This window comes from Hetaerina americana, unplaced genomic scaffold (genome assembly GCF_022747635.1).
Source record: "Hetaerina americana unplaced genomic scaffold, ioHetAmer1.1.p SCAF_10, whole genome shotgun sequence".
Taxonomy (NCBI): Eukaryota; Metazoa; Arthropoda; class Insecta; order Odonata; family Calopterygidae; genus Hetaerina; species Hetaerina americana.
The window spans coordinates 16,607,679-16,632,433 of record NW_027286070.1 but is presented as its reverse complement, the minus strand read 5'-3'; the positions used below and the strand labels follow the sequence as shown (position 1 = coordinate 16,632,433).

At 36.9% G+C, this 24,755-nt stretch overlaps 1 protein-coding gene across 1 annotated transcript in view; it reads right to left on the bottom strand.

Moving 5' to 3' along the window:
* Mccc1 (Methylcrotonoyl-CoA carboxylase 1) overlaps positions 1-23,631 on the bottom strand; it is a 34,522-nt gene extending 10,891 nt beyond the window's left edge. The window contains exons 1-9 of the mRNA XM_071598416.1: positions 23,449-23,631; positions 22,949-23,356; positions 19,589-19,736; positions 17,205-17,438; positions 14,791-15,000; positions 7,310-7,481; positions 5,827-5,948; positions 5,543-5,692; positions 650-800 (exon numbers count right to left, since the gene is read on the bottom strand). Coding sequence (XP_071454517.1) covers positions 650-800; positions 5,543-5,692; positions 5,827-5,948; positions 7,310-7,481; positions 14,791-15,000; positions 17,205-17,438; positions 19,589-19,736; positions 22,949-23,356; positions 23,449-23,483 — 1,630 coding nt within the window. The 5' untranslated portion in view covers positions 23,484-23,631. The remainder of the gene's footprint in view (positions 1-649; positions 801-5,542; positions 5,693-5,826; positions 5,949-7,309; positions 7,482-14,790; positions 15,001-17,204; positions 17,439-19,588; positions 19,737-22,948; positions 23,357-23,448) is intronic.
* Between the last annotated feature and the right edge of the window lie 1,124 nt (positions 23,632-24,755).

The window sequence follows — 24,755 nt, the reverse complement described above, 5'->3', positions numbered from 1 at the left end:
GGGACCATTTGATCTCAATTTGGCCCATATAAAGACCTCTATTCATCAATCAAATGGTAAAAGACTATGTTTTTAAAATATTGCTAAGAAATATTGAAGGCTCACTCAATTTTTCACTATGTAATTCAGATTAGTCATTGGCATATCTAAATAATCTGTATCTGACATAAAAATTTAGTTTTGCGCACAAAGGATGATGCCTGTTAGGTAATTTATATTTTTTAAGTGGGCCTCAAAAGTGGGAGATTAGGGACAGGATTTACAGACTAGGCTGTAATTGGGGAAATACAGGATAGGTATGAGAGCCTTATCTTTTAAAATTAAAAGGAACATATACCTCAAGGATACAGCACTTCTTGTCTGGCTTTGTAACTTAATCTTTCTTGATAAAAATTACTCACTTGAGATGCATACAAGTAGTAATGAGAATGAAGTTTGCATATAGTAGTCCATTGTGAACTATGGCTGCAATGATTGCTGACTGGCCACTAATTCAGCTTGTGAGCACTCAATGCAAGTGCAATGTATATTTGAGCACTCACATATACATTGCACCATGTGGCACTGAGAATCAGCTGATCAATGTTTTCATAAGATAGTTAAAAATTTGAATTGATAAACATTAAACATAAAAACTAAATTAGAAAACCTTTCTCATTATGGATGAAGCTGAGATCTTGTCTAAGATGATGGTTCACACGAATTCCTCTCACAGTAAAGAGTGGACTGAATGGGTCCATGGATAATACAGCTGCCTTTTTAGCTTGATTTATGTCATTTAAGATGCATCCAATAGCAACCTGAAAGTAAACATGGAAACTCAAAGTAATGGTCAGAGGCATTTTTAAAGATAGGAAGTATATTCACTATTAAAAATAAATACAATAAAAATTCATAAAAAGGTGAAACTAGACAAGTAAAATAACTGGATGCCACAAATATGACTATCACTGCAAGTATTACAGTGAACTTGCTAAAAGCACAGAGGTTACAGTTTTAATTTGTAATTGGGCAGAGGCTATGTTATCATGAAATCAATTTTCCAGATGTGAAGTTTTCCTGCGAGGAGACCTTGGTCACCAGAGTGCCTCAAAAACTCAATTAGGCACAGGTAAAAAATAGGATGCCTTATGGATAGCATTAAAAATATTTTTTCAAAAAATAAATTTAAAATTTGCACACACAATTTAGAAATTTCATCATGAATAAACATTATTTATTTTTATTTTTCCCATTTCCAGTGATTTAAGCATGCAAATGGACTAAAAAAATGAGTCCTATAACTAATAATAAAATAATATAATAAAATATTTTTAACAGTACCACATTTGTTTTGCTTGTTGAAGAATAAAAACAAAAATATTTCAACAGTAATATGTAAGAAAAATCATATCCATAATGTTGACTCAAAAATTATGGATATAAGGTCAAATATGATGTTTTCATTTTATTCCTACCAAATGCAAGGGAATTTGGCATATATCCATGCCAAATTCCCTTGCATTTAAGTGTATCTGTCACCCAAATCAAATAAGAGGGTAGGCTGATGACTAATGCACACATGCTTGTTGACAAAAAACAAAGCCTAATAGCAAGATCGGGCAAAAAGTACTATTCTTAAGTTTCAAAATCATACAGTTATTTTTCGACATAGTCACTGTTAAGGCCAACACATTCCTCCCAACGTGTAGCAAGTGTTTTCATTCCATCACTGAAAAACTCTTCCAGATTTTCTTGAATCCAGGGGCTACGCTAAGACTTAAGCGTTGCCCCTCGTTTAAGATAATGTCACATTCACTCGGTGAGCATCCCAAAACACAGTCAAAGTAAGTTATTTTGCATATATGGCTGTCTTTTGAACTTTCTCTTGCTCTCAACCATGAAATTTTACTATCTATCAATTTGCAGTAGACCTATCAACAGCATTATCATCATAAACAGCCTTTAAATGACAATGATTCTCAGTAGGAGTCACTTTATCAGCAGTCAAAAATTTGACATCGGCATGCAGTTCAACTTGTGTTGACATAGCACTAGAACACTGGATGAATAAAATGACCTCAAACATGCTCATGCGTGTTGAGGGGGAATGTTACTTCCACATGCATACAGGAGTGCTACTGAAGACCATTTTATTTGTGGTCTACAAGAATGTGTGCAATAGTTTTCAGCCTACCCTCGTATCAATAACCTAGTTCAATTTCCCATGACAGATTGCCATTGTGAACATGTTAACAATTAACATTCTCTCAGGGACTGTCACCAGAAGGATAGAAGTGCAACAGCACTAAATGGCACAACAGATATGATCACTATTTTCACTCATTTACCAGAAGATTAGCAAAATAAGGAAAATTGATGATTTCATTACTCAAAACCTTAGAAGAATGTAAACACAGAGTTAGGCAAAATGAAGTACAAAGAGTTGAACAATAAATTGAGGTGGGCAACAAATAAAGCAAAAGAAGCGTGGTAGAAGATGGTGAGGAGATGGAAAGTTTGCAGAGGAAGAGTGAATTGGTGCACTGTACAATCTTTATCGGGAACTTAAGGAAGATTTATGCTAACAGTTAGAGATAAGGCGGGTAAGATAATAGTTGACGCAGGAAAGATCCAAGAGAAATGGAAGGAGTATATAGAAGAACTGTATAGTAAATAACTTACACCAACACAGACATTGAAAAAGAATATGACGTAGAGGAAGACAGCTTAGGTCCAGGCATACTAGACAATGAGATAGAAAGGGCATTAAGGGAGATGAAACTAAATAAGGCTGTGGGGGTGGATAACATTCCCGCGGAACTATTAAAATGCTTAGGAAAATGTGGGAGGAAGAGGCTATATGGGCTGATCCGTAGTATTTATGAGGAGGGAATCTGGCCGGAAGACTTTGTGAGATTAGTTGCAGTTCCTATTCCAAAAAAGGTAAAGGCCACGTCATGTGAGGACTATAGGACCATTAGTTTGATATCCCACGCAGCTAAAGTTGTTCTCAGGATCATAAACAAAAGGATAGAGAGTAGGACAAATGATTACTTAGGGGATGATCAGTTAGGGTTTAGGAAGGATACACATGATGCAATTGCAATAATGAGGTTATTAATCAAGAGGAATATAGAACACAACCAGGAGGTATTTGCCTGTTTCGTAGATTTCGAAAAAGCATTTGATAGAGTGAATTGGGAAAAACTTTTGAGTATATTGCAAAAAATAGGAATAGATAGGATGGACAGGAGGCTAATCCGCAACCTGTACATATCTTAGACTGCTCAGGTGCGAGTTGGGAACAGGGAGTCTGGATGGGCAGTGTAAGTAAAGGTGTAGGGCAGGGTTGTCCATTATTACCAGTTTTGTTAAACCTTTATGTAGAGGAACTGATTAAAGAGGCATGGAAAGAACTGGAAATAGGGATGAAAGTGGGTGGGGAATTTGTAAAATCGGTTAGGTTTGCTGATGACCAAGCTTTACTTTGTCAGTCAGCCAAGGGTTTGCAAGAATTGCTTAGTCAATTGGAAATTCAGTGCGACAGGTATGGGATGAGAATCAATATTAATAAAACAAAGGTCATGCGATTTTCTAGAAAGGAAAAGGCTAAGTTACACATTAACATAGCAGCGCAAAAACTTGAGCAGGTGGAACAGTTTATGTATCTCAGAAATGTTTTGGACCAACATGGTCGAAGTAGTAGGGACGTATGGAGAAGAATTGTGCAAGGCAAAGAGGCTTTCAAGGAGGATGGAGTTGATGACAGGGACGTTAAGTAAGGATATTAAGAAGAATCGTAAAAACTTTGATATGGAGCGTAGCTATGTATATAGGAAACGTGGTCATTGAAGCATTGTATTAGGACTGATACCATAAGTGAATGAAAGTTACCAACAAAATATGAAGACAAGACTAGAAGAGTTGCATAAAATTGTAATTAATGCAATAAAAGGGAGAATTTTGAACTTCCACAAATAGGAAACATGGACTGATATTTGATATATCATCAAACAAAGTGTAGATTCTAAAGATGCAAAAAGTGTAATTGTCTAAACCCTTGCCTACAGGTGGGTCTATGCACTCTGTGCGAGTGCATTCATCATATGGGCTGGATGGATGAAAGGGGGATGAAATTTTGGATAGACAATGTGCGGTCTTGGTATTCTGAACCTTATTTGACAGTACTTAGTCAGCTATCTGTTTTGGAGGCACAGAATAGAAGCAGTAAAGATTAAAGAAAACTCACGTACATAATTGTAATTCGAGGTGGACTAACAAGTCAGCTTCAAGCTTTAGATGTTTGCAATAATAAACTATACAAAGGATTACTGAAGGAGAAATGGAACAGTTGGATACAGTCTACAGATTTTGCAGTGACATCTACAGGAAGGAGGAAGAGACCAAGCATTTCGCAGACTTGTGACAGGGTCAAAACTTCATGGAATGCTGTGACATGTGAGAGTTGTGAAATCATTTAAGAAATGTTGGATTTATAATGTATATAAGGATTATTAATAATACAAAGATTACGTTTGTGAATAAAATGCTTCCAATGATTTTTCATTTAGTTCTGGAGATGAATTTCTGAGGTTAGAGGTTGAAAATAAAAAGGCTGTACCTAGCTACAACACTCCCTCATTACACTTTTATAGACACACAAAGCTATTAAATTAGAGCAAAAAATCATAATGCAAATTTGTGAAAAATTAATGACTGATATTTCCATAAAAACTTATAATAAAAGATATTTTATATGCTGGTATATCTGAACCATGTAAATATGGTATAAAAAAAACCATAAACACAGTAATCAACCCGAAGGTCAGTTTAGTAGGTGATGGTAGAGATCACCCAGTACTTAGCCCTATACGGCGTGTGAAAATTCACACATCAGGGTAGGGGGGCCAGTTCCTTTCCCTATGCCGGTTATGGTTTCCCAGGAAGACCTGGTACTCAAAAAAATCACTTCAGCTTGGGTGGAGCTGCAGGTGCCCAGAGTGCCTTGCCCGGGAATCAAACCTGGGACCCTACGGTCAGCAGTCCAACGCTCTACCCACTGGACTACCGCGACCCATAAATATGGTATATTTAATATTAAATAACCCAAAATATAATATTTCACTACAACCTGGAGGTAATATGACAGAACCTTCTAATAAATGGTCAGCATCTTTTGTAAAAGCCATACAAAAAATATAGTGCGCATACTAATTTTCTGGGAGTATATTTACCTCCTACCCTGAATTACATGTGTAATTTTGCTTCGACAATTATCTCCATAGAAAGAATTAAACTGTAGATGGAGTTATGGGCGCTAAATATTACTCGATGGTGAAATATCTACTAACAAAATTGGGATTTGATTACTTTATCAAATTTTGAATCCTGAGTTCCAACAGGACTTGAACGATTAGTGAAAACCTGAAATTCACCCTTGTTAAATAGGAATCTATCATATTTTACCATAAAAAAATAAAACCCACAAAACTATTAAATTGGTTGCATTTAATTACCAGAAAGTATAGCAACCATTCCTTACAGCAATACCCACACTTACCTGAGATATTAGCGCTGATGTTATTCCTTTTTGGGGGAACAGCTCTTTGTAATGTTCCTCTATGAAGTCAGTATGGACATTTCCTTGGATGAAACTAGGATGACTGCAGAGGTCCATTAAGAAATCCACATTTGTATTAAGGCCAACAATCTATAAAGAGTTTAAGATGCAGTTTTATAAAATATGATATCCTTTAACATTAACATATGGCAGCTATCCTACCATTAAATGAAAAACTAAATATATTTCATCAAACATTCATTTAAATTATTGAAAATACTTACATTATATGAGGATAAGTGACTTTTCATTTTTTGCAGGGCACTATAACGATTCTCACCCCACACAACCAATTTGGCTATCATTGGGTCATAATGAACAGACACCTCATCTCCTTGCCTCACGCCTGCATCAAACAAATGAAAGAGTTCTTCTTAAATATCAACATATCTAACACCACAGCGATTTAACTGATTGAAAAGGTAATTACGCATATAAGGTTTTATAAGGAAAAACCTTATAAAATGAGGTATTTCTTACAAAACCTATAAAGCCCAGCAGGTGCCCCATTTAAAAACATAGATCCAAATTAAACAAAATCCTTCATCTACTATGATAGCCATGACATATCTCTATAATTACAGCTAATAAGGCACAACCAATCCAGTGATTGATTTATTTACATGCTACAATATAAGGTTGGTCCAGAAAGAATCCAGCCATGCAATATTTTGCAAAATACAGCCTACCTAGAACAATGAGGCCTTAGTCCATGTTGGAGTACTCCCATTGAAACCTCGCATACTTATCCAAGCATTTCTTCGACTTTTCAAAACAATCAGCAAAGTCCTTTTATGGAATGGTCATCACCTGCCTCGTCCCATTTTCTAGTACCTCGTCAACTAACTATTGGGAAGACTGGGCTTTTGTTTCACGGTATAGCTGTAGACCCATGACTTATCTCCAGTTATGACAATTTTTAGAAAACCTGGATCATCATTTGCAGCTTGGTGCAAGTCAGCACAGTAAGCAAATGTAGCACAAAATTCTTGACATTGACGAGATAAAAGAGAACGAGACAGCAACTGATGACCATTCCAAAATAGGACTATGCTGCAGATTCTGAGGGTTACCGGCCTGAAAATGTTTTTATTTGGGACAAGAACGGTCTCTTCTGGAAAAAAATACCGAGGCTAACCTATGTTTCTACATGTAGCAGTGGAAGAGAAAGCACAGCTTATCCACCAGCCAATGAAAGGCCATCTAATCCTGCTATTTTGCGGAAATGCAAGCGGCAACTTGGAAATTAAAACCTTGCTTGTTTACCATTCAGAAAGTCCACCAGCCTTCAAGAAGTGTTAAGCCCAAAACAGCAGGCTGAATATGATGTGGAGATCATGGAAAACTGTTACATTGTACCAAGCATATGAGGCATCTTAGCCTACAATGGATTTGGACCACCAAAAGCAAGCAAGATAGTTTAAATACAAGTTGCGTGTATCCACCATTAAAAGCATTGTCAAAAAAACCCCATTAAAATACTGTAAAAATGTGAGCATAATTGATGAATATTTACTCATTTTACACAATATTTAGCAGAAGCATGCAACCTTCGCGACTCAAATCCAAATCTCTTCCATCAGTGGATTTTTAAACTGGGTTTCAAAAGCCAAATCTAAAGGGGATAATGAGGATAAGCATGCCTCGGTACCTTAATGGTACCAAGGTGAGCAATTTTTTATCTTCCAAACAAACTACAAAACTAACCTGTTTCAATCCTGACATCAGGGCCTGGATCAGGTGTAGATAAGTAATGGAGCTGCCCAGCACCTGGCAGGAAACCACCAGCAGGATCTTCAGCATATATTCGAGACTCAAATGAATGACCATTTATACGTAATTCTTCTTGCGATTTCGGCAATTTCTCACCACTAGCAACCTATGGGTAAGAGAAAAAATGATTTGAGAATCCTTGTAATTTTTGTTAGTATTAAATCCATTACTGGGCTCATGAATCCATAAGCTACTAAATATTTATTTCTATTCATACTCCCAAGAGACTTCTTTACAATTGGTATTTTGGGTGATGGTTTAAAAAGATGGTTTAAAAACATGCAATAAAGTTTCAGCAAATAGGAGAGACATTTAAATCCAAGGGATGTATTTCAACCTAAAAATCAGTGGTACACTTCCCTGGATTTCAGATCGTTGTGGAAGAAACACAGAATGGATATATGAACCTGATCACTATTCCTACAAAGTCTCTTCTTCCAACATTTGGAAACTAATTCAACATCACTGAATATTAAGTAACCTCACAAAAAGTATAAAAAGAATTTATAATGAGCCTAATGCCTACTTATGGAAGAAAAAGGTTGGTTTACTTTGATGTCACTATAAATATATGGTATTTCAGGGAAATTTAACTTACTAGGAAGGAAATTAGTATCATGACCAATAATTGTGAATGCTTATCGTCTTCTTAAACAGTGAGCATTAGCACAAACTGATGGGAATACTTACTATACTAAATACTTACTATAATAAATGGAAACTTACTTCAGTTGGCATTACTTGAAAAATTCATACCAATTGAAATTGAAAAAGCTTTTGTGAATCTAGGGATAAGTGATCATGTTGGGCAGATTTATTCATGATGCATGTGATTTATTACGCAAATATTCTTTCATTCTATTTATTTTGGGACAGTCCCCGTATGTTAAATTATATTGTTGTTACTGGTAGTATTCAGCAATGAAATATACTAGATCACCATCAAAACAAAGTACCTTCAGTGTGTTGACAAGTTTGAGTAGCAGCTGTACATGATACCAAGGGAAAGAAGTGATGATGTTCAAATAGTAAAGTGCTTACGTCAATACAACTTTACAAATCATGATCAACATTTTTAATCAATGTTTTCAAGAAAAACATACGCCATTAATCTATAGATGTTAACACTTAGTACTTTTTGACCACTTTAAAGAACATCATGGTTACACTAAAAAATTAAATATTTTTCTTCACTTAGCCATTTCTTGATATTTTATCATCTTCAAATACTTATAAAATCACCAAAAATGAACATTAAATTTGGTGTGTAAGATGAATCTGCACACTGTTGATATTTGACAGTGATGGAGGATCGGAATGATCTGGTGGGCAAAGGAAGTGGTAATTATGATGAATGATTGTGAAGGTGAGGTTGGGGACTATTATTTAGGAATAAGGAATGACTGCCAGGTGGAAGCAGCATAGTTCTGCAAGAGATGAGGCTCAATAAACCAAAATGAAAACTTGCTTTAAACATGCCCTTCTCAAAAATGCCTGGGGAATCAGATCAAGAATCAGTTACAGAGATATCAGTTAGATTATGTTATTGTTAGGCAGAGATTTAGGAACAGTGTGATTTATTTGCAGTTTTCTGGGAGTGCATGCAGATCATAATTTAGAGCTATTAAAGTGTGACATGAGATTCAAGAGGATAAAACAGGGAAGTAGTTGAGAAAATAGAATGTAGAAGCATTATAGGGACGACAAGAAATGAGAATTAGCTGGCTGTAGAGAAAATGATGAGTGATGAAATAAGGATCATAGAAGAGAGGGTTCATAGAAGTTATGAGGGAGGTATTTGCAGGAAGTTTTCATTAGATTAGTGCTAGCTCCCTTCCCAAAACTGGAGATGCAGCCGCATGATGACTAGTACAACTTTTTTTTCTAAGGTAATCTACCGGTTAAGGTAGGTTTTTGGATGGACACAACTACCAAACAAATATTTTATTACTCCTAATAAAACACAAAATCCATCATCCTACTCTATATCAGGTCCCTCTTCATCTCTGAGTACTTTCTTCCTCCCTTCATCCCGTCCAACATCCCTATCCTGTTCCTTCCCTTTCCTCAACATTCTACCCTCTATCACAGTCTTCAACATCCCACTGCCGGTCAACACCCCCTTCATCCACTTTTCCTGCCTCCATATGATTGCTCCCAACAAACCCCTCCTTTCGCCCACCATACCAAGTACTTCCTTATTTGTTTTCTTCTCTGTCCATTTGACCTTCTCCATTCTTCTCCACACCCACATTTCAAAAGCCTTCAATCTACGTCTATCCTCCTGCTTCAATGACCACGTTTCCGCACCGTACATAGCTACGCTCCATATCAAAGTTTTTACGAGTCTTTTCTTAACATCCTTACTCAAAGTCCCTGTCATCAACTCCCTCCTCCTTGTGAAAGCCTCTTTGCCTAGCGCAATTCTTCTCCTTACGTCCCTACTACTTTGACCGTGTTGGTCCAAAACACTACCGAGATACGTAAACTGTTCTACCTGCTCTATTTTTTGTCCACCTATTTTAATGTTAAGCTCGGCCTTTTTCTTTCTAGTAAATCGCATAACCTTTGTTTTATTAATATTGATTCTCATCCCATACCTGTCGCACTGAATTTCCAATTGACTAAGCAATGCTTGCAGCCCCTTGGCTGACTGACAAACTAAAGCTTGGTCATCAGCAAACCTAACTGATTTTATGAATTCCCCGCCCACTTTCATTCCTCCCTCGAGTTCTTCCCATGCCTCTTTGATCATTTCCTCTGCATACAGGTTGAACATCAACGGCGATAATGGGCAACCCTGCCTTACACCCCTTCCTAACACTGCCCATCCTGACTCCCCGTTTCCCACCCGCACCTGAGCAGTCTGAGACATGTACAGGTTGCGGATTAGCCTCCTTTCCCTCCAATCTATTCATATTTTCTGCAATATACTCATTAGTTTTTCCCAATTCACTCTATCAAACGCTTTTTCGAAATCTACGAAACAGGCAAATACCTCCAGGTTGTGTTCTATATTCCTCTCGATTAATAATCTAATTACTGCAATGGCATCACGCGTGCCTCTCCCCTTCCTAAACCCAAACTGATCATACCCTAAGTAATCATTTGCCCTACTCTCTATCCTTTTGTTTATGATCCTGAGAACAACTTTCGCTGCGTGGGATATCAAACTAATGGTCCTATAGTCCTCACATGACGTGGCCTTTACCTTTATCGGATTAGGAACTAAAACTGATCTCACAAAGTCTTCCGGCCAGATTCCCTCCTCATAAATACTACGGATCAGCCCATATAGCCTCTTCCTCCCACATTTTCCTAAGCATTTTAATAGTTCCGCGGGAATGTTATCTACCCCCACGGCCTTATTTAGTTTCATCTCCCTTAATGCCCTTTCTATCTCATTGTGTAGTATGCCTGGACCTAAGCTGTCTTCCTCTACGTCATTTTCTTTTTCAATGTCTAACTTTGTTGGTCTGAGTTCTTTACTATACAGTTCTTCTATATACTCCTTCCATCTCTCTTGGATCTTTCCTGCATCAACTATTACCTTACCCGCCTTATCTCGAACTGTTAGCATAGCTCTTCCTTTCTTACTTCCCGATAACGATTTAACTTTGCTGTACAGCGCACCGATTTCACCCTCCCTCTGCAGACTTTCCATATCCTCGCACTGCGTCTTCCACCATGCTTCTTTTGCTCTATTTGTTGCCCGCCTCAATTTATTGTTCAATTCTTTGTACTTCATTTTGGCTAATTCTTTATTTATATTCTTCCATTTTCTCCGCTCATCCATCTTTGTAATCATCTCATCCGTGATCCATGGTTTCCTAGTCCTTTTAGCGTTAACGGTTCCAATAGTGTCTTTTGTGGCTTTAGACAACCCTTTCTTGATCCTTTCCCATTTTTCTTCGATAGTACTAAGCCCTTTACCATCCTCCATGATTTTCTCTACCGCCTGTTTGTATTCCTTCCATTTCAACCCATTTAATGCTTCTACATTCCATTTTCTAACTCGCCGCCCCTGCCTTATCTTTTTGAAACGTACGCTAAATTTTATAACAACTAAATTGTGGTCTGAGTTCGCATCCGCTCCCGGGAAGCTGTGGGAATTTATCACACTGTTCCTAAACCTGTGTCTAACCAGGATATAATCTAGCTGATATCTTCCTGAGTCACCTGGCATTTTCCATGTATACCTGCGTCTTTTGTGGTGTCTAAACCAAGTGTTGGTGATGACTAGCCCCTGTCTCCTGCAGAACTCAACAGCTTTCTCCCTGCGGTCATTCCTCGTGCCTAAACTGTAGTCCCCGACCTCGTCACCATCTCTTCCTTCGCCTACCGTCGCATTCCAATCCCCCATCACTATCAAATGTTTCCCTGCAGGAACACATGCGATTATGTCCTCTAACTGATCGTACATCCTATCTACCTCTTCTTCCTTATGGTTGCTCGGTGGCATGTATACCTGAATAATAACCAAGTTCGTCGGTTCTGCTTTTATCTCCACTAGTAGTATTCTATCCGTTACCTGCTCTATGTTGACTACGCTTCTTCCTACCTCTTCATTTAATACTATGGCAACCCCTCGTTGGCTCTTGTCCCCACCGCTGTATATTATTCTATACTTATCACTCCAGTAATCCCCGCTATCTTTCCATCTCACCTCGCATAGACCTAAAATATCTATATTTCCCCTTTCCATCTCTCGCTTAACATTCTCCAATTTCCCTGTCCTCATCATTGTCCTAACATTCCCGGTTCCTATTCTAACTAATTTGGTCTTCTTCTCCTGCGTCTTCTGTCCTGCTGCTGCTGGTTTTCCCTTGCAAGGGTTTCGTGGGATGACGACCATGGAAGCCTTGCCTCCCCCGCTGCCGGGCACGACACACGGCTGATTGGGCCGAGCCCCGTGGTTGCCAGGACTCAAAATATCTCTATTGTCCATCATATTTTTCTTGGGAATGATAATCGAGGTGGTTTCCCGTTGCCTTCCTCAATAGTGTTTTTAACGTGACACCATCACTTACTGGCCGCCCCACTGGGGTCAGATGCCATTGCGGCCGCCTCACTGAGGAACAGACGCTGCATGGACTACCTTTCGTCTGGCTCCTAACCTTCGACCTATCTGGCATGGGTGACCCTACCAGGAGCAATTTTTATTACTCCCGCCAGCACAGCTCTAGGGGTCATCGGGACGCACAAGCCCTTCCACCATGCCAAGGTTGTAGTCCGGGGAGGGGACTATGACAATAAGTTTTACTTTTAACTTAGCTAGTGTAGTATTTAGGATGATCAATGAAAGGATTGAGAGGGGGCAAATGAAGACGATCAGATTAATTTCAGTAAGGGTAGAAATATACAATAGCAGTTATCAGTTTATCAATGGAAATTAACATTAAGTGCAATCAGGATTTGCTTATTTTGTAGATGGAGAAGGCAAGTGATGGAGTGAATCGGGTCGAATTAATTTATTACAGAAGATAGGAGTAAATTGGAGGAACTGACAACTTATCCAAAACCTGCACATACCTCAGACTGCTCAGGTGTATTTAGTGGATCTGAAAAAGTAGTAGTTTTTATGGAAGGTGAATGACAGCTGATGTCATTTGTACCATAAGGGATAGATAGGAAAGGATGACGGGTGGAGAGAAACCCAGCGTTGGAATTAGCATAATCTTAACGAAAGGTACCAAGGGGTCTGCAGCTTAACAACCTGTCTGATGGATGGCATGCTAACTGAAAGTGCCATCCACAAAGTTCCTCAATTAGGAATCGCAACACCTCTGAAAAATATTTGCCACCACCAGGATTCAAACCTCTGGGTGGAAAGCTAGTACATTAGCCACCACACCATCCCGATCCCCAGCATCTGAATAGGCAGAAGGATTAAGACAGGTGGGCCTTCCATGCTTTTCCATGCATATGCGAAAGAAGTGAAAGAGGTATCTATTTATTTAACAACTTTATTGGGGTGAGATTGAGACCTCATAGCCCTTTCTTCGGCCTAACCACTATACGTTACACTAAAGATAATTACAAACACCCAAGCCGTAGGTGGAGGAAAACCCACCTAGGCAGGAATCGAACCTGTGACCTCTGACTTGGTTGGCAAGGACGTTACCCTGCCACCACCATGGTCGGCAGTATGGTATGGGGAGAATTGGAGAGAGGAATGAAAGCTGGAGAATTTATAAAATAAGTTAGGCTCGCAGATGTTCAAGCTTCAGTTAACCAATCAGCCAAGTGCTACTCATTGTTAGTCGCAATTGACTCCGATTAAATTTACTATTGTGGTATCTCCTGCAGTTTCATGAAGTTGTTAATCACATTAAAAAATCAATATGATGGATAAGGAGGTTAAGATAGGTCTTGAGAAAGACAAGCAACTGTTAGAGATTACTTTCAATTTAACAGTTCATTTTACAGGCCAATTCACTACTAAACATGGCTTCATCACTATTTCTTATTCTGGCTGAGGTTTTTATGGAAAACCTTGAGGAAAAGCCTATCCATGCTAGCTACCCTCTTTTAAAATGCCATTCATTATTTCAGATATGATTTGGATGATTTCATATGCCTATGGACAAGAAATTTAAGATATCTTGATCAATTTTTAACACTGTTGAATTCCCACAATCGTTTGATCAGATTCACAGTCCAAATGTATCTATTATGTTAATTTGTTTAGAATTAACAGTTCCATTTTGGAGCAGAAACATTCTCTTTTTGTACCTCATAGAAATAAGCGCCATCACCAATGCTTCAGTGGAAAACGAGATCATAGCCATTGCCCAATGAGGATGTCATTGCCAAGAAAGATGCCTAGTATGAGGACCTTCTGAAGTCCTAATTTTTAGGCAGCTTAAAAAAGGTAAATAAGGGCTGGAGAAAGTGTATTGCACTAAATATGATGACAAATAAAAAAATCTACCCAAAATAATTTGTCTTTTTCTTATTTCCTTGGAAATTACAGCATGACCCATATATTCTGAAGTAATATAGTGCAAAATTATCTACATTAGCTAATTCAACACTGATAAAAAATGATGAAAATCTTTTCACAACATGCAAGCAGACTGCAGCATTAATGGGTATGCACAAACAAATTAACAGACTCATAATGTTTCAAATGCTCGCATCCCAGATATATTTTCAACATTACTGCCATTTGAGGGAAAACTTGGTAATTCTTGAATTTTGTCTTCAGACTGGCAAATAACTGAGATTGCTGACATACACATTGAAATAAATTATTATTTGTTTAAAAAAATTCATCCATAAATATTTTTCTAAAACTCATGAAATCACACTAATTCTTGAGCATTGAGGTGACTTGAGAAGGCTTGGAAGGGCATCCAAGTGAGAATAAGAGATAACACTGTAACGAAGAAAAATATGACACTCAAGCATACCTTAAGCTGCCACTCCACGAGGTCAGTCCCAGTTATCATTTCAGATACAGGGTGTTCCACTTGAAGCCTCGTGTTCATTTCCATGAAGAAAAAATTATGGTTTACATCCATAATGAACTCAACAGTTCCTGCACCCACATAGCCAACTGCCCTAGCTGCCCTCACGCCAGCTTCACCAATTGCTTTCCTTGTTTCCTCTGGGATACCTGGCTGAAAGGAGAAAAAGGAAATTGAATATTAAAATCTGTCTTTGCCAGAGAATTTGAATAACTCCCAGGCCTCATTTCATTTCTTATTTTCTAATGGCGATTTTAAAGTAGTAAATTGTCAATAGACTTTGGAATGAATCAGATCATGGGCTAAAATGACCATTTTCCAAATAGGATGTCATTTGTAAAAAAACTGACTCTTTATTTATTTAATTTTTTTTCATTAACAATCCAAATACTGATAGCACAAGCTCTGATAACACAAGTGCTTAGGAAATAAAGCTAATTACAATAGAACTAATGATATGGGGTTTGAGTGAATTATGGCCTCAACCTCACCTTTAAAATTACCCAAGAGTCTTCATCTCAATGAAACATCCCTTTTATATCAGTTTCACATTTTCTCTTTCATAGCTTTTGACAGTCATCACTAAATTGATATACATATTCCATTGCATGTATTCCATTATTAATATTTGGTAGTCTATTGTTAACGTAGGTTTTTGAAGGACACTGACTGAACTTTCCTACATTTCTAAACCTTTCTTAACAAAATATAACCTTACATCTGACACTACATGAACCCTTATTCAATCATTTCTTCCTCCCATAATTCCATCCAATATCCCTTTACTATTCCTATTCCTTCCTCATTTGCTTAGCTTCCTCCCCCTTGTATACCACAGCATTTATTCTTCAGCATCCCATCACCGATCAAAATACTCTATCCACAATTCCTGCTTCCTTTGGATTTCTCCCAACAATTTTCTCTCCTCCTCCACCTTGTTTAGCACTTCAGGATTTGCTCTCCCTCTGTTCATTCCACCTTTTTCATCCTTCTCCTCACCTGCATTTAAAAAGCCTCTAATCTATACCTCTTACTTCTAACATCTTACTTCAATGACCATGTTTCTGCACCATACAAAGCCAAGCTCCACATTTAGCATTTGATGACCTGTTATCGTGCTTAAATAACTTACTCAACGTCTCTGTCATCAATTCCCTATTTGTGAAAGCTTCTATGCCTAACACAATTCTTCTCCTTTTGTCCCTAATGCTAAGACCATTTGGGTCAAGAACACTTCTAAGACAGGTAAATTGTTTCACCTGCTCTAGTTTATGACGTCATATTTCAAAGTTTAACTTGGCCTTCCTTCTTCTCAAAAACCTCATTAACTTTGTTTTGCCTACATTGAATCACATTCACCACATATCAAACTACTTTTTTAATAGATTCAGCAATGACTGTAACCCCTTGGCTGACTGGCTAACTAAAGCTAAGTCATCCATATATAACTAATTTTATCAATTCCCCACTGCTTTTTATTTTGAAATCCAGTTTCTCTCTTGCATATTTTCCAATTACCCAGCATATACATTATAAATAAAATGTGATAATGGATATCCTTGTCTTAATACCCTGCCTGGCTCTGCCCACACCACTGACTCGAATTTAATCAAGCTAATTTATTCCATCAAACTCCTTTTTGAAATTGAAACAGGCAGATGTGTCCTAATTATATTCCATGCTCATTTGTACAAGTGATCTCATTACTGTTATGGTACCACATGTCCCTCTCTCCTTCAGGCACTCCATATGCAGTAAATAAAAACCATGAGTGAGATAAAGTAATTTTAATGTACACATTTTAGACTCAACTAGCAGCCATCAGTAGCTTAACACTCCAAAGGAACTCGACATTTTAAAATGAAATCATAACTCTCTAGGAACCCTTGTCAATGAATACTCATACCCTATTTTTTCCCATATCCTTTCAGCAATTAAATAATACAAGCCCCTCCCTTTTCTTTATTTTCTTACCATCTTTCCCCATTTTTCCTAACCTTCTTGATAAATATAAAGAATTGTGGCTGTATTAAAACAGATTGCCTGACCTTTTATCCGTGGTCATGTAAAATTTTTCAAACAAATTCTAATGGAATACCCACAGATTTCAAAGGATGGAGTTTACTCAATCCTTGAAATATTAGCAATTACTTCATTTAAATTACCAACATTTCATTGGGCTCTTCCCTTAATTTTCCATGAAATATTATTAAAAGAAGGCGTGGCGTTAGTTGAATATTAATTATGGATCCAAGGGTTTCAAATATAATTCCCACACATTATTTACACAGTTCATTTTTAACAGAGGGGCTTGAAAGAATTCCAAAAGAACTGAAATATTGGGGCTTGTTACTTACAGCAGGAGCCTCTTCAATGATTTTCTGATGTCGCCTCTGGACACTGCAGTCCCTCTCAAACAAATATACATAATTTCCATGAGTATCACCAAATATTTGAACTTCAACATGCCTTGGCCTTTCAATGTATTTCTCAATGAGCATAGCATCATCTCCAAAGGACTTGATGGCTTCCCGCTTTGCAGAATCAAGTTGAGATTCAAATTCGTCAGGCTTCATAACAATTCTCATTCCCTGAAAATAAATATAAAATTTAATAATCATATGCAAGACAGAAACAACCTGGATAACCATTGGAATGGCATTATCACAAAGTAGCAGTCATAACTATTAGAGAAAAAACAGAGCATTAATTATAATATTCAAGAGCTATGACATTTCACAAACATTCATTAACCTGGAATATCTGCTCACTTATGTATTAAGTTCTACGGCATTTTATAGGCATAAACGAACAAATTACTGAGTAAAAGAAGTTCTGGCATGGTGTTTGAGTGTTATTTTAGGCTCTCCAGCCATAGTGATGGAAATGACTGATCTACTCCAGAAGGTATGTGTTTGGTCACATATTTAAAAGCCTAATAACTTAAGGTTCAACCCTTGGCTTTCCTCTATGATTCCTCCTTTCTTTCAACATCAGTAGTTGTCTTTGCACTATGCTCTATTGTGCTTAGCAATATGTCTGTTAAGTTTCCCTCTTCTTCTTGCATTTATCCTTCATGGCCTTCTATCTTCACTCAATCTTCAAAATACTTCTTCATGCGTTACTCTGTCAATCCATTTAACTATAGCTTCTTGGTTTTCTAACTTCTAATCTTCTTTCTCTGTTGGTCCCAATATTAAATGCTGATGCCCATCTCTTGTAGCTGTAGAGAAGTAAACCACACATGTGAGTACCTGAACATAAATTTATTAGAATTGCTTCCCTCTACATACCAATACTATTTGCAATTAGTAGTTGTTTCTTCTGACAGACATCTTTACCAGCCCTATTATTGTACCCTTTTGCTTCTGAAATTGCATCTGACATGATGGCTTTAGATGTACTGAGTGATAGTAGTAGTATTTAGGGGAGGTGAACGACAGGTGAGATCATTTGCACATTTAGGGATGAAGGGTGGAGAGAAACCTGGCATCAGCATTAGCCTACTCTTTACAAAAGGCGCAAAGGGGTCCGCAGCTAAATGTCCCATTCGACAGACGGCATACTCACTCAAAGTGCTCTCCACAAAGCACCTCAAGTAGGGATCCAGATACCACTGAAAAATATTCAACACAGCAGGGATTTGAACCTGGGCCCTTTGGGTAGGAAGCCAGTATGATAGCTACAGCAACACCTTGATCCCCTACCGAAGGATTTTCCAGCCTATATAGAAATACTTGGGTAGAAGAGTTACTATGTTTTTTAAATTAGAAAATACGTCTTTAATTTAAATCAAGAGAAAATTTTCAGCCAATTTTTATTTTGAAATTACCAATTTGCAAGAACCATAAAGTTTTTAAAAACTGAAGATTTAGATGCAAATGCTCACCTAAATGAGACCACAACTCATGATTAATTTGTACAAAGAGTTGATAAATTTAATTGAAAATATTTACAAGCACATCCTATAGAAAGTAAAAATAAGGATTTTGGAACAGCAAATCAGTCACATGGATGGGAACAAAAAGATTATGTCCCTGCATGATGCACCTGATTAAATTCACACTAGAACTTCCTCTTCATGCTAGCTAACTTGCTAGCCAAGTAATGAACATGCCGTATGTCTTACATATAAGATGAGTTAATTGATGTTCGAGTGTCAGTTCAGGCCTCCATCTTATACCAACTGGAGGCAAGACCATATAAAGTAGATATATACTAATTAAGTAGACTTTCTAAACCATCACATGGCTTGTGTTTCAAGTGGATTCTTTGCATGACATCAGAGTTGCAGACATTGAGGTTATTACTTTCTAGATGTTCCTTGCAATATTTAAAGTAAGCCTATTACAAACTGCTGGATCAAGTGACAGTGTTATTAGCGCAAACTATTATGCTCAGGTAGGTGCTTTTTCAATAAAATAATTCTGAAAAATTTCATTCAACATAAATAAATTCATATGAGAAAACACTTAGAAGTAATAAAATGTACCATGAAACAATCAAGTTTTATTGCACAAATCACAACTGAGTTCACATGAATTAAAGTAATTTAATCTGAAAATATAATTCCTCTTATTTCTACCAGTTACTAATACTAATAAACTAACATACAGTACATATTAATGTACTAACTCCCTTTAAAGCAAACTTGTCCCAGAAAATTCTAACAACAGGCCTGATAAATATTGAGCCACAAAATGTTTCACAGGGAAGAAACTGATAAGTTTAATCTACTTACTTTTCCACCCCCACCTCGAATAGCTTTTATCATTACTGGATATCCTATTCTATCAGCTTCTCCTTTCAATTTTTCAAGGGACTGATCCTCTCCATGATACCCTTGAATTACAGGTACACCAGCATCTGACATGATGGCTTTAGATGTGCTGAAAACAATGGTGAAAGTAAATAGTTTGGTTACATTCAGAATAGATTTTTCACATGGCACAAAATCATAATTTTAATTAGTTTCTCATTCTCAAATATTCTAAAATTCATTATTTTTAATTTTAACATTGAATTTAATAACATTCAACCAGACATCCAGATCATTAATTTTAACATGAATCATCACCCAGACAGTTTTTATTTATAAATTTCTATCATAAGGTTAAATCTAGGTGCTTGTTATTAGTAATATCATCGGGAAAAATATTGGGAAATTTCTTGAGGCTTTTTCTTAGCAACTATGGGATGAGCATTAACAACTCACTAGGGCTAAATCCCATCCCATCATGCGAGTATGTCCATTTCAATAAAATTCAAATTTTGACGAAAGAAAATATTAAAATATGCATGGACGTTAAAATATTTTATTTCTCATATCTGATAGATTTTGCTTTTTTTAATAATGAAATTACGTAATAAAAATAAAAATTTTGAAAAAAAATGCTATGAGCCTATTTGGAAATTTTTAAGCTGATCTATGCAGAGTATTCTCATATTAAATATTTGCCTCAGACAAATATGGCGAATACCCTAATGCCCTTGCATTTTTATGGTTATTGGGTTAAAACGCTTCTTATGTCTTTTTGGCCCTCCAGTGTATCTTGCAGCAGTAATTGCAAAAATACTGCATTCCAATAAATTATGTGAGTGACATTGCTTAATTTGAAATCTTTCCTCCAAAATATGGAACACAGATGCTTGTATTGGCCCGCAAGTATTAAACAGCCTCTGTAATTCAACTGTGATGTATTCCCTTTTTTTCTAGCTGGAATGAATGAACAAGGTAGTAGCAGGGCACTACCATACTTATACTGAATGGTTTTATTTATTCCCAGTCTCATGACTATATTATACTTCTATAGTATGCTTTTTCAATGGTATTTAGGAATGCATTATGCAAAGAAGCTTCCACAAGGAGGAGAGACTTGATGACATGGACATTGGGTAAAAATTTTAAGACTGGCTCATTAAAACTTTGATATGTAGCATTGTAATGTAAGGTACAGAAGCATGGTCATTGAAGCAGAGTGGTAGAAATAGATTGAGGCTTTTGAAATATAGGTGTGGAGAAGGATGGAAAAGGTGGTGTGGACAGAAAGGAAAAAAAATGAGGAAGTGCTGGGTATGATGACGGAGGAGAGGGGACTGTTGGGAGAAATCAAAAAGAGCCAGGAAAAATGGATGCAAAGCATACTGATTGGCAATGGGATGCTGAAGACTGTGATAGAGGGGAGAGTGTTGGGAAAATGAGGAAGGGGCAAGAATAGGATACGATGTTGGATGGAATGATGGGAGGAAAGAAGTATACGGAGATGAATAGGGGTTTGTTGTAGAGTAGGATGTTGGGCTGTGTTTTGTTAGGAGAAATAAGATATTTATTTGGTAGTTGTGTCCATTCAAAACATACCTTAATCAGTAGTATATTGATGATAATAACAATAATCAATCGCTCCCACCCGCTTTACCCAGGGATATGAATTGTGCCATACAGATTATCATTATTTTATACATAATTATTTATTGATTACAAAAGACACATCACCAAGTCAACTGGTAAACATTCTCATCGTGCTTCATGCCAACCATTTTTTAGCATGCTTTATCTTTTTCCTTCTTAGAATGCTCTCATGCTTTATCCTTTTCCTTCTTCCTGGAATATTTGTGCAAACAGAGCTGATGAGTTCTTGGACTGGTGGAAAACCATCTAAATTTTCTTGTACAAGTACATTTGATGAAGAGAGATTAACAGATCTCCTCAATTGTAATGCTGATGATGCAAAAAATGATTGAAGCATTACATTCCTCATCTCAAATTGGACTCAATTAACCCACCATTAAAATTTGTCCATCCAACTTATTTAAATAAGCATTTAAAATATAAAAGCTGAAGTAACAAGCTAAATTCTTATTAAAATGTTTGCAACAACTTGCTAACTGATAAAGATTTGATAAAACTTGATGAATACTAAAACACACTTTATTTTATGGATAAGACAAATACTGAATTAAGTTCTTGCCAAAAGACATTACATATGTCGTGAACAAGGTTTGAATACCAAGATTTTACAGGATGTCACAATATGTTAACTTCATGATGTTCTCAGATTTCTGTATTTCCACAAAGCTTCTGAATGAATGCCTTGCATTAGTATATTCTGCAGAAAAACATTCATACACCAGTGATGGCATGCTAAATGAATTGGCATTAAATTTTGCATTCACCATAACGTCATATAAAATGATAGATACACCTATATGGTGACTGAGAACATGATAATATACCTGGGCCATATGTACAGGTAGAATTAGGAATTTCGAGAATCTTTAAGTGCCATTGTTTTTAATGCATTTTCTAACATTTATATTCTTCTTGAGCATTATAAGGGTGCATCATTTGAGTGTTGCCATTTGGCTAATTGAAACAAAATGTAAATAATAATAATATTATGATGATATGATATCTTTGTGATGCTTAGATGAATTAGGCGAAAAATATTAGAGCCTTCTACTCTACTAATAGGTAAAATAAATTGGCAGAAAATAATAAAATCTGATTATGATCAATTTTCAATCATATACTTAATTTTAAATAAAAATACTATCAAAATAAAATAATGAAAATTAATATTTTGTCAAACAGGCAGCTTCAGTTCCATCTGCATAAGTGCATATAGGATTAGATGAAGCCTATCAGCTTAGTGTCCAAAGACAGGTTGGGCAAGAGAAGATGTATTAATTGACATTTGGAATATAGTGGTCATCCTAGGAATAAGATTAAATAATGAGAGAGAGAGAGCTACCGGAAGAGTAAAATGGGAACTTCATCTAAATGCTCCTACAAAATTACTTCGTTGAGGCACAAAAAGCACTATACATGAAAAATTCTGTGGAATCTGTACACCGTGCATATGGGAAGATATCTTTACCGACAAAGCAGAAATATACACTTTGACTACATCTAAGTTAATATAGTCATCAGACTACTTCTAACTACTATTACTTATTCCGCTTAACTACTTCCGAGATGTTATTGTTATCGGACTATGATCTTCCGCAGGGGGACTGACGACGAGTTTGGGAATGAATTAATTGGGCAAGCAGGTATCTACATATCCACAGAGAAATGTGAGATGGCGGCAGAATACTTTACCTTTTAATACCCATTGATTCGATTGCGGCTGCTGGTGGTCCAATGAATATTATTCCCGATTGTTGGCATAATCGGGCAAATTCCATGTTCTCCGATAAAAATCCATATCCAGGATGAATCGCCTCGGCGCCTGACTTCAGGGCTACTTGTATAACTTTATCTTGCTTGAGGTAGCTATCACGTGAAGGTGCTGGTCCAATACGATAGGATTCATCTGCCATTGCTACATGCATTGAATCAATGTCAGCGTCGCTGAACACTGCAACCGTTTTAATGCCCAGTTTTTTGGCAGTTTTCATCACTCTGCATGCTATTTCTCCTCGATTGGCTATTAAAACTTTGTTTATTGGCTTTACATCATGAGAAGAAAATCGCACACTGAACGCAGAATTATGAATGCACCACCACCTAAAATAAATATTAAATCCATTATTATAGTACACATTTACAACTTGCATTACTAGCTAACGGACCAATTTCATCCTTCGCAATCTGAATACCTCCTCAATATGGAGTTCCTAAGAAGCAGGGCCATATTGGATAACTGAAGGCGATTAATACTCAGAACGTACTATACCACATGCATATAATCATCACAAATCATAACGAATGTCATTGAAGTTAGGAATTAATAAAATCAGGAGAAAGACCGGACACAATTAGTATAACCTTCGAACGCCAATTTGAAACGATGAAACTGGCCCAAAACTCACGGTCAGCGTGGAACTGGCTAGTTGAAAGCATAATCTACAGGATATAGTCAAATTTTTCCTGGAGTACCTCCTTCAAGTTGACTGAATTTCTCAGGGGTATATTGCTCGCTGTAATTCATGAGTGATTCACGATGTAAAAACCAATAGTCCATATAACGCAACTTTTGGACTGCTACCAATTAAAAAAAATGATCTCAGGACATTACGCTATTAACTTTACGTGTCTTTCTTGAATTGTTTTTTTCAAATAACTGGCGCTAAGGTTATATCGTGAAGAAGTCTCGAGGAAGAGTGATATTGGCGTCCTCGAAATAGATTCCCTGTATCAGATCAATTAAAAATACTCATATTTTTTTGTGTAATAAAATTTTGATTCTAGCGATGAGAACTTATTAAAAGATTGCTTACCTATTACGAGTGGACAAATTTCCAACAAAAATCATGGCTGACTCGCATCTATACACCAACAGAGTCCGAAAGGTACTCGGAACAAAAGGCCCTGAATGGAATGAACATAAGCGACAAAATAACGCGATTCAAGTACCCTACGCACGGGTATTCCGGTGATAATTCCAGCACATGGGCTGAATTGATTGAACAAACAAATTAAAATGGATTTATTCTGGTTTTGGTAACTTTCAAGAAATTTGAACGAATTTTCTATGGGATTGCGAAACCTTGTAGTTTATGCGGTCGGATTTTAAGTAAATAGATATTCATACAGCGAAATCTGCGCTTATTTATTTTTCACAACTGCTCGAAAATATAATTTGCGGATAGGAGAATGAAAACGACATGCACTGAATGCTCTTGTCTTAGGAGGAGCCGGAGACATAGCCAATGATTCGCAATCACACGTAGTCAATGTTGCCATTATCTTTTGAGCCCGATTTTTGCCTGTCGCATTGAATGCATTTCCCAAGATATCTTGAACAACGGTACTTTCAACACAGTTCAATGTCGCCCTGCGTCCTAGACATGGAGTTAATCTAATAGATATCAAGCTAAGTAAGATTCTCTGCCAAATATAATCAAAGGAAATATGAAAAAAATAACATGATGTTTGTGATATTGACAAGGAAATTTCATCTTTG